Source organism: Saimiri boliviensis, chromosome 12 (assembly GCF_048565385.1).
Source record: "Saimiri boliviensis isolate mSaiBol1 chromosome 12, mSaiBol1.pri, whole genome shotgun sequence".
NCBI lineage: Eukaryota > Metazoa > Chordata > Mammalia > Primates > Cebidae > Saimiri > Saimiri boliviensis.
Window position 1 is genome coordinate 12,919,059 of NC_133460.1, and position 16,458 is coordinate 12,935,516.

A 16,458-nucleotide genomic window follows, 5' to 3' on the forward strand; every position below is an offset into this window, starting at 1 on the left:
TGCTCTGCAAACGGTTTCAAGTTCTTCCTTGCAACCAACCACATTGCTCTGCATCAGCCCCTCCCATTTGGAAACAGAGAAACAGTCATGGGACCAGACACTGAGGGAGCTGTGAATGTAGTTGACAGGTACCTTTCAAACTGTATATTCTTCCATCAGCCTAGTGGGCAGACCTTCCCCAGACTTACGCTCCAGGTGTGAGAACCTGGCCACACACTGGCAGTGACAGGGCTGAGATGGGTCTTCCATAACATACTAAGGAGTAGAGACCTTATTCAACTGAGTCCTGACTCTGCTACCAACTAGGTGTGTGGTGTAAAACAGGACCAATCACAGTATCCCATTGAGCGGTCTCAGGAATCAAATTAGATCCTCTATGGCAACAGTCAGCAAACATTTCCTGTAAAGGGCCAGAGATCTGTTTATGTCTGCTTTCTCACCATACTATGAAGTTTCTAAAGGCAGAGAATATATTCCCTTTTTTTGTTTTTTCAGATTAAAACAAAAACAAGCTGGGCATAGTGACTCATGCCTGTAATTCCAGCACTTGGGAGACCAAGGCGGGTAGATCACTTGAGGTCAGGAGTTCAAGACCAGCCTGGGCAACATGGTGAAACCCCATTTCTACTAAAAATATAAAAATTAGTCAGGTATGGTGGCATGTGCCTGTAATCCCAGCTACCTGGGAGGCTGGGGCAGAAGAATCACTGGAAACTGGAAGGTGGAGGCTGCAATGAGCCAAGATCATACCATTGCACTCCAGCCTGGACGACAGAGTGAGACTCTTATTTCAAAAAAATAAAAAAATAAAAAATAAAACTTCACAGAAAAACTTCAAGAATAGTACAGTGAATGCCCATATCCCCTTCACCTGGATTCAGTCTTACTCATTTTGGTATCTCTGAATTCCAATGCACAGAAGGCACTGAAATGTTGACTCATGGAATGAATCTCATGAGGAGAAATAAGCTAAACATCACGTGCTGACTTCCTATAAGTTAAAGTGACAGAGAGGAATGACCTCTGAAAAAATTCGAGAGAAAAGAAATGAATCAGATAGAAGGATAGGAACAAGAAGAAAAGAAAACAGAGCAGACACAAAGACTTTATGGGATGCACATTTATTTTACCTGCTGAACGCTTGCTTTGTTTTATTATATTTGAGTGTGATTTCTTTTTTCTTTTGCTGCGTTTATTTTAAGTAGTAAGAGAAACAGACAAATCACCGGGAAGCCAGGTAAATACCACACAAGGACAGGAGACCAGTATCTCTCAGCAAAACCTTCCTAATTCAACCATCACCTGTATGCAGTCTGGGATTATTTGGACAAGCGAGGCTAAATTTCATCTTGGCATTATTAATTATTTGAGAAAGTTTGCTAAGCAAATGAACAGTATAAACAGGGGAAATGTTGAATATTTGCTCTAGGGGAGAAGTGAAAGGCAAATGAACAGCTTCCAAAACCTTTCTAATTTTATCGATGTGCTGAACTTTTGTCTAATTATTATGTTCCTTGAAAATGAAATAGAATTTTTTTTTTTATAAACCATTTCATATTTTTAAAGCACTGGGGAACTTTTGACTTTAACAGGAAGGTGAACATTTTCATAGGCAGAAAACACACACTGCCAATGTACCTTCATGTAAATAAAAAATGCCAAACATTGGATTTTCTCTTAAGCAAAGAGTGTGCTAATTATAAAAGTTGTCATTTGCTGGAAAGCTCCATCAGCGCACTTCCCTCTTCTGTCAGCCCTATGGAAGAAGTCTGCCCATTTACAGATAATGAGAGCATCAGCCACTATGTGGGCACATTTTTTAATATGCCAGACTTGATGCATTGTTTGACTGAAGCCACAAAATAAGGTAGGCTTCATTATCATCTCCATTTTACTAACAGGACAACCGAGGCTCAGAGAGAGCAAAATGTACAGCGGAGATTCAAGTCCAGGGCTATTTGGTCATCAAACCTAAGAACATTACACTGCATCACAGAGACAGAGAGGACCTGTCTGTGGGAAGAAATGGCCAGGGGCAGACCTGTGTTCACTTAGAGTTAAATGATTATAAGGTTACTTTGCTTTTTATACACTAAGATTTGTGACACGGATCATATCCAAACTACAGTACAGTAAAAATAAAAGCAGAGATCCAGTGGTAACAGGAGGGCTATGGGAAAGACCATCTGGGGGTGCGGAATGCTGCGGATGTGGCTGCACAGCAGAAAAAACTGCTTTGGTCTCACAACTCTTACCAACATAGAGTTTGTGTGAGGATCTCGTAAAGGGAGCTTATGCAGAAGACTCTGGGAAGTAATGCAACTTCTGCTCACAAGACTCAGGAGGGTCTTCACAGATTACTGCTAAGGTCAGGGCAGAGATCACTGGAACTCTGCCTATGTTCTCAGACTATGGAGCCATTCCGATTGCTCTGTGTTCACAATGCTCGGGAGATAACAGCCCCTTCATGCGCTGTGTGTGGTCAGACCTTTTGTCAGCTTATCCGCTGCACCTTTTCACCAAAACACCTGGGTAGACAATGGGAGGTAAAAGCTCCGTGTCCTTAGTTAGCATTTCTTAGGAGAAACACATTTGCTGCAGACACGTGCTCTTCCTCGGCTATCTTCCTCCTCAACCCCCTTCCCCACAGCCTGCAAGATTAACAAGATAATGCGCCCAATAAAAAAGCGCAGGAAGCCCAGAGCTCAGGGCCTCTGCGGATGACCCTGCCAAAGTGCATTGGACCCCTGGACCCATGCTGTGAAATTCCATTCCTGTGTCTTTGTCTTTCTTTTCTCACTCCCTCATCACTGCCGGGACAAGGGGCACCCATGTACAGCGTTGGGCTGGATCCCAACACCCAAAATCAAACCAAAGGGCCAGGGAAAGGGTTGTGAAAAGCTATGGCAATTAAGACGTGCTGAATAGGGCCGAGCTCAGTGGCTCAGCCTGTAATCCCAGCACTCTGGGAGGCCAAGGCGGGCCGATCATGAGGTCAGGAGATCAAGACCATCCTGGCCAACATGGTGAAAACCCATCTCTACTAAAATACAAAAAGTTAGCCAGGTGTGGCGGCGCATATCTGTAGTCCCAGCTACTTGGGAGCCTGAGGCAGGGGAAATGCTTGAACCTGGGAGACGGAGGTTGCAGTGAGCTGAGATCACGTCACTGCACTCCAGCCTGGGTGGAAGAAAGAAAAAAAAAAGATATGCTGGATAAACCAAACTACGATCCAGTTTGGGGGGCACCTGCTAGACATTTAAGCTTTCGTGAGTTTAAACATCTTTCTGATAAGGCCAGGCTTGGCATGCCTAGTTGGTTAGTATCACAATGAGGCATACTTCACTTTATCCAATAAATAGCTATGGGCCTATAAAATCATGTGTAAATCAAAGCTTTAAAAATTGGAACCGAAAATGGGATTATTTGCAGGTCAAATGTGACCTTAGGGTAAATACTTCTGAGAACAAATTTTTCCTTTTGGTGACCAATCTGCAAATGAACATATTCAGTCTCTACTGGGCTGCAATAACATCCTAAGATTGCAAGTGCGAGACGCTCATTAGAAGACACAAAGCAGGCTTCCTGAAAATGGTCTATAGAAATGTTTCTCAAAGTGTATTCCGCAGATCCTGGGAGAAGGAGGGGTCCACAAAGACAAAAGTATCTTAAGACTTTTTCACTGCGTTGACCTTCCCCACCCACCCCCAGACAGAGTCTCCTTCTGTTGCCCAGTATGGAATATAGTGGCATGATCTTGGCTCACTGCAACCTCTGCCTCCTGGGTTCAAGTGATTCTTCTGTCTCAGCCTCCTGAGTAGCTGGGACCACAGGTATGCACCACCATGCCTGACTAATTTTTGTATTTTTAGTAGAGACAGGGTTTCACCATGTTGGCCAGGCTGGTCTGGAACTCCCTACCTCAGGTGATCCACCCACCTTGGCCTCTCAAAGTGCTGGGATTACAGGCATGAGCCACCCTGTCTGGCCTTGTGTTGACATTTGTACTGATGACACAAAGCAATGGTCAGTAAAACTGCTCACAGCCTCAATCAAGGCAGTGTTACCACAATGTACTAGTAACCTTCCCTTCCTGTCAGGCCTCCATGTGCAAGCCTGGACCCAGAAAGTCTAAATTCCTGCCTGCCTCGGCTGATCACCCGCCCTCCTGCTTCCACAGACATCAACCCACCTTGCCATCTTAACTGCTATTATGATAATGTGGATATCCCTCCTCCCCACCCTACCATCTTGACTACTCTTACCTACTCTTTTTTTTTTTTTTTTTTAAAGATGGGGCTTCACCATGATGGCCAGGCTGGTCTTGAACTCCTGACCTCAGGTGATCCACCCACCTCGGCCTCCCAAAGTCCTAGGATTACAGGCGTGAGCCACCATGCCCAGCCTACTCTTACCTACTCTTAAGCTTTACCCCACCGGCCATTGTAACTGAACTTATGGCAATGTATACTCCTTGCCTGTAGCCCCACCACTGTAACTGATCTCACTCCATAACACCCCTGCCCCCTCCCCAAAAGATTTGCCCCAACCTATAAAACCAACTCCTATCCCACCCCGTTTTTCGGCTTTAGCCAATCTGCACCCAGGTGAATAAATAGTCATGTTGCTCACACAAAGCCTGTTTGGGGGGTCTCTTCATTCAAAGAGCCCATTTTAAGGCCCCGCCCCACCCTGCCCCGGCCTGTCCTTCCTTCTCCCTTCTTTCTTCCTTCCTTTCTCTTTCCCATCCCTCTCTCCCTCCTTCCCTCCTTCCCTTCTTCCTTCCTTCTTTTCTCTCTCCCCTCTTCCTCCACCCCACCCCCTGCTTTCTCTCTCCAGACAAGGCCTTGTTGCCCTGGCTGGAATGCAGTGGTAAATCATGGCTCACTGTGGCCTCAACCTTCTGGGCCCAAGTGATCCCGAGTGGCTGGGACTACAGGCACGTGCCACCACACCCAGCTAATTTTTTATTTTCTGTAGAGATGGGGTCTCACTGAGTTGCCCAGGCTGGTTTTGATCTCCTGGGCTCAAGTGATCCTCCCACCTCAATCTCCTGAGTAGCTAGAACCACAGGTGTACACTATCATGCCTGGCGAATTTTTATTTTTATTTATTTTTTGTAGAGACGGAGTCTCACCATGTTGATGAGGCTGGTCTCAAATTGCTTCTGGGCTGAGAGATTCTCTTGCCTTGGCCTCTCAAAGTGTTGGGACTCTGGGTGTGAGCCACTGCACCCAACCCTCAGGACATCGTTAAATAAAAATAATTGTTTGTTTTACTGTGAGGACATGACTGTAAAGAATATAATAGACAAACTATGGTTATTCAGACTTGGGAATTTGGCAGAAATTTTCTCAAATAAGAAATAAGTGAGTCTGTCGCTTCCAGGAAACAAATGACAATATTTGTTGCCAATGTTAAAATTCAAGCTGTCAAGTGAGAACAAGCTGAAAACTTGTTTCCATTACCCTGAATTTAATAGTTTCCTAATACTTAAATTCCTTTTCAAAATGAAATAGGTGGTGATACTCACAAATGTGATTTTTTTTTTAATACTGTATAATGGCTTCTGAAAGGTCAAAATTTAGATTTGCATAACTCACTGAACCAACATTTTCTAAACAACCAATGGCTGATGTTATAAAACCATATATGGGCAAAGTAGCCAATCAAAACACAAGATAGACAATGGATTGTAATGTAATAAAGTACAAAAGTTCACCTAGAAGGCTTCAGATGACACACTGTGACTAACCTTTAACAAGCTGCCACTTGCAGGTTAGGCATGGCAGCTCACCTCTGTAATCCCAGCACTTCGTGAAGTGGAGGCAGGCTGATCACTTGAGGTCTGGAGTTCGAGACAAGCCTGATCAACATGGGGAAACCCTGTCTCTACTAAAAATTTAAAAAAAAAAAAAAATTAGATGGGTGTTGTGGTTCACACCTGCAATCCCAGCTACTCAGGAGGTTGAGGCAGGAGAATCGCTTGATCCCGGCAGGCAGGGGTAGCAGTGTGCTGAAGCTGTGCCACTGCACTCCAGCCTGGGCGACAGTGAGACTCTTTCTCAAAAAAAAAAAAAAAAAAGAAACTGCCACTTGCTAAGTTTTGTAGACACTCAAGAGTATCTACAGTTATCTGAAAAGGCAATTAAAACATTAAAACATTTCTCTCTGTTCCAATTACATATTTGTATGAGGCCAAATTTTCTTCATACACACCAGCCAAAACAGCATAATAAAACAGTTTGAATCCTGAAGCAGAAATGAGAGTAGTTTTGTCTATTTCTATTGAATAAACTTGAGAAAATATAAAATACTGCTACTCTTCCTATTAATTTTTTTGAGGCAAATGTACTTGCTTTCCATTAAAAATATTACTTATTTCAGAAGTAACAGATTTATTATTGTTGAGGTTTTTTTGAGACAGAGTCTAGCTATGTTGCCCAGGCTGGTCTTGAACTCCTGACCTCAAGCGATCCACCTACCTCAGGCTCCCAAAGCGCTGGGATCACAGGTGTGATCACCACATCTGGCCAATTATTACTATTATAAGCCACTGAACCTGGCCAATTATTATATTATTATTGTTGGGTTTTTTTGTTTTTTGTTTTTGTTTTTTTTTTTTTTTGAGACAAGAGTCTCCCTCTGTTGCCCAGGCTGGAGGGCAATGGTGCTATCTCTGCTTCAGATGATTCTCTTGCCTCAGCCTATCAAGTAACTGGGATTACAGGCACGCACCACCATGTCCAGCTAATTTTTAGTAGAGACAGGTTTTGCCACGTTAGCCAGGCTGGTGTCGAACTCCTGACCTCAAGTGATCCACCCACTTCAGCACCCCAGAGTGCTAGGATTACAGGCATGAGTCCATGCTGGCCCAACTGTTATTATTTTTCAAGGAACAAAGCAACATTTTAAGATTTTCTCAGTTTAAATCTTTGATATGGTAAATATTATAAATATACATAAACAAAGCTCTCTGAAGTCAGAGTATACAAGGGTCTCAAGACTTAAAAGGCTTGAAACCTGACGTTCTATAGCAACATTAAGTTGACCTTTTCAGAGGGCAAAATGATAAAACACATTTTATAGTACCTCTAAAGTACAAAGGGCAAAGATAAATTTTAAGCATATGACAGAATGTTCAATTAAAATTTTTTTTCCACACTACATTCAGCGAATACAAAAAGAATATAGATTCCCCAGGAACAAATTCCCCAGAAGTGAGGGATAGTGCTGTAATTTGAAAAATGATCTGGATTCTAGCCCAGACCCTACCAGCCTCTCTAGACTTTAGTCTTCCCATCTGCAAAGTAAGATATCAGAATAGTCTATTTTCCATCTGCTTCCAGTTGTCAGTATCATGATTCTAACCAGGGATCTCTAAATGGGGGCACACAAGATGCCTCTGGCCTTCAGACTGATTGGCTATCCCTATTTTTAAGAAGTGTCCCATGAGGACAATCGGCTGGAGCTTGGTGAGCGGCTTCCTTTTCAGGTGAGGATTTTCAGTTACAGTCTCAATCTAGCTCACTAGACACTCCTCTGAAGACATCTGCATTTACAACCTCTGGAATAAAGGGCCCGTCAAACCCGGTCCAAATCTCAAGCTCCATAATTCAGCTCTAGAGACAGGGTGTCTGGGTTGCTCACTCACTCTGCCACTTGCTGGCTGTTTGACTTTGGGCAAGTTCCTTAACACCTCCAAACCTCAGTTTCGTCACTTGTAAAATGGAACAACGCTGACCTCAAAAGGCTGGTATGAAGCTTACTTAGAGAGGTGTCGCCCAAGAGCACTTACAGAGTTCTTGGCACTGGACCGCACTTTGTTAAAGTGAGCTATTATTTTTAAAGCCAAGTCACAGAAAGGGAGTATTTCCTAAATTCCTTCCACTCACCAAACCAATTCCCTCTCCCAGCACCTGACGACTGCACTGCACGATCAAGCTTACCTTCGTATTAACTCCCAAACCCCAACATGCACAAGACCCTCCTCAGACCTCTACTTCTTCCCCACCCTACATCCCTTCACTGAGCTCCTGGCCAGTACCGGATTCCTTCACGACCACAGACAGGCAGAATGGCCACACCACTGACCACTCCCCCAGGCTCTCCTCCGCGTTCCGGACCACTCAGCCTCCCCTTCCCTCATTTCGGAGACCCCCTTGGGTCAGGAATTGGTGATCCAGGGGTTTATGGCCTAGGATTCTGCCCAAGAAGCGCTAGAGAGTTGGGAGAATAACAGTCCGACCTGCCGGAGGGGCCCACGGACACTCACCGTCCATCCCTAGAGGCGGCGGTTCCGGGTGTTCGAACCGGAAGCGGCCTCTACACTGTTTGCAGTTCCCCTGGTTACTGAGGGGTCCCGGACCAATGGCGGTGGAGCTCCACTTACTGAGCCCGCCCCCGAGGGAGGAGTGACGTCACGCCGGCGCGCTGGAACTCCTCCTTCGAACCCTGGGTCTGACCCACCTCCTCAGGCCCCGGATTGTTGTGCGCAGGCGCGCTGGACCAGGGCCCTTGGCTGTGCTGTGCGCATGCGCCTCCGGCGCCGCCGACTGAAGTAGCAATGGACGCGTTGGAGTCGTTGTTGGACGAAGTGGCTCTGGAGGGGCTCGATGGCCTGTGTCTGCCAGCGCTGTGGAGCCGTTTGGAGACGCGAGTGCCGCCCTTCCCGCTGCCTTTGGAGCCCTGCACGCAGGAGTTTCTGTGGCGGGCCCTCGCCACGCACCCGGGCATCAGCTTCTATGAGGAGCCTCGGGAGCGACCCGACCTCCAGCTCCAGGACCGGTCAGAGGGCGGCCTGGCCTGGCAGGCGGGCGGGCGGGCGGGCGCAGGGCCCGGAGGCTGATGGAGCTGAGGGCGGGGCAGGGGAATGGAGTGGGGCAGCGGAAGTCCCGGAGGCTCGGTGATTGAGTTGGGGCACGGCGATAAGGCCGATTTGGGGTCCCTCAGGCCTGGTTAGGGCCTTGGAGTCTGATGGAGTGGCGGGCGGGGGGAGGGGGAGAATCTAGTGATGTCCCGTTTTGTCCCTGTGCGTATTTTGTGGTAATGGCGAACAGGATTGGGGATGTTCTTCAGGCTTAAAAGAATATTTCCTTTACATTGGAGGATAGGACTGGAGACTCTTGAGATCCACAAACTCTCTCGGAGTATTCATTCCGTGCAGACTAGATAGCCTAGGTCAACTCGAGATCTGCATATCAGCACAATTAGCAATACTGGTAAAAGCTGACATTTATCAGGTACTTAATGGGCTAGGCGCTGTTCTTTTGTTTCTGAGACGGAGCCTATCTCTGCGGCCGAGGCTGGAGTGCGGCGTCGCAATGTCGGCTCACTGCAACCTCCGTCCCCCTCCCAGGTTCAAGCAATCCTCGCACCTCAGTCTTCTGAGTAGCTGGGATACAGGCTCGGGCCAGTACGCCCCGCTAATTTTTGCATTCTTAGTAGAAACGGGGTTTCACCGTGGGCTCAGATGATCTGCCTGCCTCGGCCTCCCAAAAGTGCTGGGATTACAGGCGTGAACCACCGTGCCCGGCCACGATGCTGTTTTAAGATCCTGTTCTGGAAGCTTAGGAGCTTAATTAAACTCACGTGATTCTCACTTGATTAAATTCCTTTAAACAGGAGATTAAATTCACTTGATCCTCACCTATAAAGTAGGTGCTGTTATCGTCCTCATTTTACAGAGGAAGAAAGTCACAGAACAGTCTAAGGTTCTGGGGGCAATAAGTGACTTAAGAATTGATTTGAACCCAGGCCATTTCCAACGTCTGTGATCTTAAGTAATATTGTGAGGGTCAGGGAGGTTCCAAGAGGTAGTAGTCATGTCCAAGACAGGCCGGGAATAGCAGCTGATGCCTGTAATTACAGCACTTTGGGAGGCCCAGGTGGGTGGATCACGAGGTCAGGAGTTCGAGACCAGCCTGGCCAATGTGGTGAAACCCCCATCTCTACTAAGAATTAAAAAAAAATTAGTTGGGCGTGGTGGTGCATCCCTTTAATCCCAGTTACTCAGGAGGCTGAGGCAGGAGAATCACTTGATTCTGGGAGGTGGAGGTTGCAGTGAGCCATGATCGTGCCTTGAACTCCAGACAGAGTCTCAAAAAATAAAAATAATGTCCAAGACAAAACTTAAAGGTTGGATTTAGGCAGCCAGTAGGCAAAGGGGACTGTTGAATAGAGAACAGCAAATGTGAAGTAAGTGGCTGAAGTGTGGAATTGGAGGTAGGGAGTGAGGAATGGCTGGGACTGTGCTAAGATCCTTAATACAGCACGTTATTTAATTTTTACAGCAACCTTAGGAGATGGGTAATATTCTCCCCATTTTGCTGAAGAGAAAATTAAGGCTCTTAGGGGTCAAGTGGCTTGCTAAAGGTCATCAGCTAGCAGGGGAAGAACCCAGGTTTTGAAGTAGAAAGGTCTCAGTTCAGAATTTACTCTGCCCTTAGCCAAATTGGACTGGAATCAAGTCGTTTTATATTCTAGAGAGTTTATCAGCCTGTAATACCAGCACTTGGAGAGGCAGAGGTGGGTGCATCACTTGAGGTCAGGAGTTTGAGACCAGTTTGGCCAACATGGTGAAACTCCATGTCTACTAAAAATACAAAAATTAGCTGGGCGTGGTGCCTGGTACCTGTAATCCCAGCTAGGCACAGGCTGCAGTGAGCCTGTATCATGCCACTGCACTCCAGCCTGGGCCACAGAGCCAGACTCCATCTCAAAAAAAAAAAAAAAAAAAAAAATTTATTCTTTATCAAAAGGACAGTGGGAATTCACTGAAGAAGAGGGTCAGACTAGGGCCAAAGAGTGAAGTTGAGAGATTTGTAGCAATCTAGTCATGGTCTAGCTTACCAAGGTGGATGTGGGGATGAAGAGCAGAGGCAGTCAGGATAGAGTAGGCCAAAGAATCAAGAAGCTTTGGAGACTGATTGAATGTGAGGTGTAAGGAAGGTATGAATCAAGGGTGATGCCCTCTGGTGGCTGCTGTTTGGGCACCTGAGTGAACCCTGATTCCCATCTCTGAGGCTGGAAACAAGGAAGAACAGCGCGTTTGAGAGGGGGTTGAGTCTGGGGGAGGTGGGGACTTTGCTGAAGGGACATATAACACACTGAGCTTCAGGTCCCTTTGGGTTGTCCAAGTGAAGAGTCTTAATTAGTGAACATCTGGCTTGGTGGGAGTGAAAGCAAGCCAGAGGGAGGGACTGAGCTAGACATCTGTGAGTCATTCCATGCAGCTGGTAATTAAAGTTGTTGGCTAAGACCAACCCTAAGAGAGTGGAGTGTGGTTGGAGGCCTTGAGACCTAGCCCTGCAGTGCATCTACATTTCAAGGCTGGATGGAGGGTGAGGGACTTTGAAAAGACAGAGGAGGTGTGGCTGGAGAGACAGAGTCTGACAGTCAGGTCAGAGTGGTGTTCTGGAATCCTGGAAGGAGACAGGATGATTTAAGAATGGAAGGTTGGACTGGGCACGGTGGCTCAGTGGTTCACACCTGTAATCCCAGCATTTTGAGAGGCCAAGGTGGGTGGATCACTTGGCCGACATACTAGAAACCCTCTCTCTACTAATAATACAAAAATTAGCCGGGCATGGTGGCAGGCGCATGTAATCCCAGCTACTGGGGAAGCTGAGGCAGGAGAATCACTTGAACCCAGGAGACAGAGCTTGCAGTGAGCTGAGATTGCACCAATGCACTCCAGCCTGGGCAACAAGAGCAAAATTCAGTCTCTTAAAAAAAAAAAAAAAGAATGGAGGGTTAAATAGTACAGAGAACAGAGGCGGGAAGGAAGGGAAGGTCTGAAACATATACATGGTATTTAACCTCAGTTAGACTGGTGTAGGATGTAAGTGAGATTTCAAAAGCAAATTTGACAAGCAGCCAGGCAAGGTGCCTCATGCCTGTAATTCCAGCACTTTGGGAGGCTGAGGTGGGCGGATTACTTGAACCTGGTAATTCAAGACCAGTCTAGGCAACATAGTGAGAAAAGTATGTATGTATATGTATATTTTTTATATGTGCTTTTTTTTTTCAAATTATAAAAAAAACAAGCTTGGCTAACTGCGTGAAAGAAGCACAAATGAAAAACGTCTCCATGGAATTGTAAGAGACACCTGGGGGCAAGTGGTAGCAGAAGGGTAAAGGAGGGACTTAATTGGAGCTGGGGAGAGGCAGTTGTAACTTTGGAATGGGAGGTGTTTAATAGACAATTGAAGACATCGGATCTATATTTGGAGAAAAGGACTGAGGATTCAAAGGTGAGACTTGTTAACATTCAGGCGGTAATGCCTCAGCCTCCCTAGTAGCTGGGACTACAGGCGCGCGCCACCATGCCCAGCTAATTTTTGTATTTTCAGTAGAGACGGGGTTTCACCATGTTGACCAGGATGGTCTCGATCTCTTGACCTCGTGATCCACCCGCCTCGGCCTCCCAAAGTGCTGGGATTACAGGCTTGAGCTACCGCGCCCGGCAAGATTAAATCTTAAAGGGAGGAAAGCTTTGGCTTGGTGTGGTGGTTCCCACCTGTAATCCCAGCACTTTGGGAGGCCAAGGCGGGTGGATCACCTGAGGTCAGGAGTTTGAGACCAACCTAACCAATATGGTGAAACCTCATCTCTACTAAAAATACAAAATTAGCCAGGCTTGATGATGTATGCCTGTAATCCCAGCTCCTTGGGAGGCTCAGAAGAATAGCTTGAACCTGGGAGATGGAGGCTGCAGAGAGCTGAGATCATGCCACTGCACTCAAGCCTGGGCAACAAGAGCAAAAATTCATCTCAAAAAAAAAAAAAAAGGAAAGCCTTGAATCATTTCACCCAACTTGGTGGTTTGGAGACTGAGCACCAGATTTAGAGGGAAACAAAAGCCTGTGACTTGGGCCATAAGGTTTAGATCCCAGCACCCAGCTATTGGAATAGTCTGGGGAGTCCTCGAAAGGTCTGCATTCTGTGGGATAGAAAGGCAGGAACCTGCTTGTCAAGATTACCTGCTTTTATAAGACATGAAAACTGAGTGATCTCACTCTCTCTGATTTCTGCTGGAGGCTGTCAAAAGAACACAGCCAAGCGTGCATTATTTTTGAAACTGAGTTGGGCTTTTTTTTTTCTCCTTAGGTATGAAGAAATTGATTTGGAAACTGGAATTCTGGAGTCTAGGAGGGACCCGGTGCCTTTGGAGGACGTCTACCCGATTCATATGATACTAGAGAATAAGGATGGCATCCAAGGCTCCTGCCGCTACTTTAAGGAGAGGAAAAACATTACCAATGACATCAGAACCAAGTCTTTGCAGCCTCGCTGTACGATGGTAGAAGCCTTTGACAGGTAACTGTTTTGCACCATCGGAAATTCCTGGGAATCTGGGCCAGGCACTGTGGCTCACACCTGTAATCCCAGCACTTTAGGACAGGTATGGTGGTGCACGCCTATAATCCCAGCTACTGTAGTGGCTGAGGCAGGAGAATCACTAGAACCCAGGAGGCGGAGGCAGGCTGCAGTGAGCCGAGATCGTGCCACTGCACTTCAGCCTAGGCACAGAGTGAAACCCTGTCTCCCAAAAATAATAAAAAAATAAAAAAATAAACTCCTGGGAGTCTGAGTGCTTTGAATGTGTAGTCAGAGCACTTGGATCTGGCCGGCCTACAACCTTGGAGTCTGTCAGAGTCCACCAGCCCTCCACTAAGCCAGTTCTTGACTTTTTTTTCTTTTTTTTGGAGACAGAGTTTCGCTCTTGTTACCCAGGCTGGAATGCAATGGCACGATCTTGGCTCACCGCAACCTCCGCCTCCTGGGTTCAGGCAATTCTGCCTCAGCCTCCTGAGTAGCTGGGATTATAGGCACGCGCCACCATGCCCAGCTAATTTTTTGTATTTTTAGTAGAGACGGGGTTTCACCATGTTGACCAAGATGGTCTCAAGCTCTTGACCTCGTGATCCAGCCGCCTCGGCCTTCCAAAGTGCTGGGATTACAGGCGTGAGCCACCGCGCCCAGCAATTCTTGACCTTTACTTACCTCTTCCACTGGGATAAGGGGTCCTTCCTTTCTCTCGCCTATGTGTCCACAATCCTCAAACAGTTGAATGTGGCCGTCTTCAAACACTTGGATGGTGCCCTTTGTTTCTAGCTGGGCCCTGTGCTGCCCAGCTGTTCTCTTGTGAATCCCGTCAGTATTCCAATTTCCCAGAGTGTGTTATCTAAATTGTCATTTTTTTTTTTAAGCACCTAACCCCATTCCTGCCTTCCTACTCTACAGGGCAGTATGAACTCTGCTAACTTCCACCTTCTTCCTTAACTTGCAGACATTTCCACATTTCTTTCCTGTCTGCTCTCATCTTGGAGGAGATGAGAACTAGTGGCCTTGTCTAAGGCTGTAATCTGGATGCTTCCCTTCCTCCTTCTCCCCTCCCCCCAGACCAGCTCCCTCTACCCCTGTTCTTTCCCACTTCTCAGCTAATTTTTCTTGATTTTCTTTTTTCTTTCTTTCTTTTTTTTTTTTTTTTTGGATACAGAGTCTCACTCTACTTCCCAGGCTGGAGTGCAGTGGTGTAATCCCAGTTTATTGCAGCCTCGATCTCCTGGGCTCGGGTGATCCTGCCACTTCCCACCTGTGTAGCTGGGACCACAGGCACATACTACCACACCCAGCTAAGTTATATTTTTTTGTAGAGATGGGGTCTTGCCATGTTGCTCAGGCTGGTCTCAAACTTCTGGGCTCAGGCAATCCTCCCACCTCACCCTCCCAAATTGCTGGGATTACAGGTGTGAGCCACTGGCCCTGTCTGTCCTTGATTTCTACTGAAGCTTTCCCTTCAGCACATGAGCACAGTTCACTCACCTCACAGTAGGACCTTCTCTTGACTTCAGATCCCTTGTAACTGGCCACCTGTTTGACTGCAGCCAGGCTTCTTCGAAGAACCAGCACCACTCACTGTTTCTACCTCTTCACCTCCCCTTCACACCTTTGCCCACTGTGATCCTGATTCCTGACTTTATCACTTCACAGTTTTTATCCTTTAAGATCCCAATTTATCACTTCACAGTTTTTACCCTAAGCCATGAATACCGTTAGGCCCCTAATCTCCTTGACCCCCCTATTAAGGACTCAAAGCTTTTGTGCCTGTGGCTTCCTTCCTTATTTTGTTTTTCTGCTCTCCAGGCCGTTCCTCACCAGCTTCTTTGTGGATTCCCCTACTTCCTTCCACCACTTTAATGTTGATTGGTAGGCCGAGCAGGCACAGCGGCTCACACCTATAATCCAAGCACTTTGGGAGGCCAAGGCAGGAGGATTGCTTGAGGCCAGGAGTTCAAGACCAGCCTGGACAACATAGCAAGACCCCATCTCTACTAAAAAATAAACTAGCTGGGCATTGTGGCACACTCTGTAGTCCCAGCTACTTGGGAGACCGAGATGGGGGGACTGCTTGAGCCTAGGAGTTTGAGGCTTTAGTGAGTTATGATTGTACCACCACACTCCAGCCTGGACGACAAGTGTGACCCTATCTCTCTTTTTTTTGAGACAAAGTCTTGCTGTGTCGCCTAGGTTGGAGTGCAGTGGCGTGATTTTGGCTCACTGCAACTTCCACCTCCCAGGGTCAAGCAATTCTCCTGCCACAGCCTCCTGAGTAGCTGGGATTATAGGCGCGTGCCACCACGTCTGGCTAATTTTTGTATTTTTAGTAGAGGTGGGGTTTCACCTTATTGGCTAGGCTAGCCTCGAACTCCTGACCTCAGGTGATCCACCACACCTGCCGACCCCATCTCTTTAAAAAAAAAAAAAGAAAGAAAGAAACATTGACTGTTCCTAAAGGCTTTCTGCCTAGACCTCTTTCCCAAGCACCATATGTGTTAATACAATAACCTGCTGTGCATACTCAGTGTGATCATCACTCTCCTTTGCCCCAAACCTGCCTTCTCTTCCTGTCTTACTGTGTTGCTGGAACAGAATACCTGAGGCTGGGTAATATACAAAGAAAAGAGGCTTACTTAGCTCCCAGTGCTGCAGGCTGGGAGGTCAAGGGCATGGCATTGGCTTCTGGCAAGACTTTCATGCTGCCTCATGACACGGTGGAAGGTGCAAGGGACGGTGAACATGGGCAAAGGGGCAAAACCCGGAGGGTGTCCTTGCTTTACATCAACCCACTCTCACTGAGCTAATCCATTCCCAAGAAAAGGAAAATTCACTCACTTTTCCAGGTGACATTAATCTGTTTACAAGGGCTCCACCCCCATGACCCAAACACCTTCTACTAGGTCCCACCTCCCAGTGCTGCTGTGCTAGTGGTTAAACTTTTTATTTTTTCTTTTTGAGATGGAGTTTTGCTCTTGGCACCCAGCTAGGTCCAATTGCACGATCTTGGCTCACCGCAATCTCCACCTGTCAGGTTCAAGCAATTCTTCTGCCTCAGCCTCCCAAGTAGCTGGGATTACAGGTACCTACCACCATGCCCAGCTAAGTTTTGTATTT

At 46.8% G+C, this 16,458-nt stretch overlaps 2 protein-coding genes across 8 annotated transcripts in view; one reads left to right on the forward strand and one right to left on the reverse strand.

Moving 5' to 3' along the window:
* KATNIP (katanin interacting protein) overlaps positions 1-8,414 on the reverse strand; it is a 226,564-nt gene extending 218,150 nt beyond the window's left edge. For 3 of the 7 annotated variants that reach the window (XM_074381900.1, XM_074381903.1, XM_074381898.1), the window contains exons 1-2: positions 8,276-8,388; positions 5,756-5,895 (exon numbers count right to left, since the gene is read on the reverse strand). Coding sequence is in view for 3 of the 7 variants with exons in the window: in XM_074381905.1 (XP_074238006.1) it covers positions 8,276-8,282 (7 nt within the window). In the remaining 4 variants the exon portion in view is untranslated. Of the gene's footprint in view, positions 1-5,755; positions 5,896-8,275 lie in introns of all 7 variants that reach the window. The other 4 variants (XM_074381902.1, XM_003930222.4, XM_074381905.1 and 1 more) reach the window with 3 other exon arrangements.
* A 99-nt stretch (positions 8,415-8,513) lies between these two features.
* GTF3C1 (general transcription factor IIIC subunit 1) overlaps positions 8,514-16,458 on the forward strand; it is an 86,551-nt gene continuing 78,606 nt past the window's right edge. The window contains exons 1-2 of the mRNA XM_039478061.2: positions 8,514-8,787; positions 13,111-13,320. Of these exons, the coding sequence (XP_039333995.1) occupies positions 8,567-8,787; positions 13,111-13,320 (431 nt within the window). The 5' untranslated portion in view covers positions 8,514-8,566. The remainder of the gene's footprint in view (positions 8,788-13,110; positions 13,321-16,458) is intronic.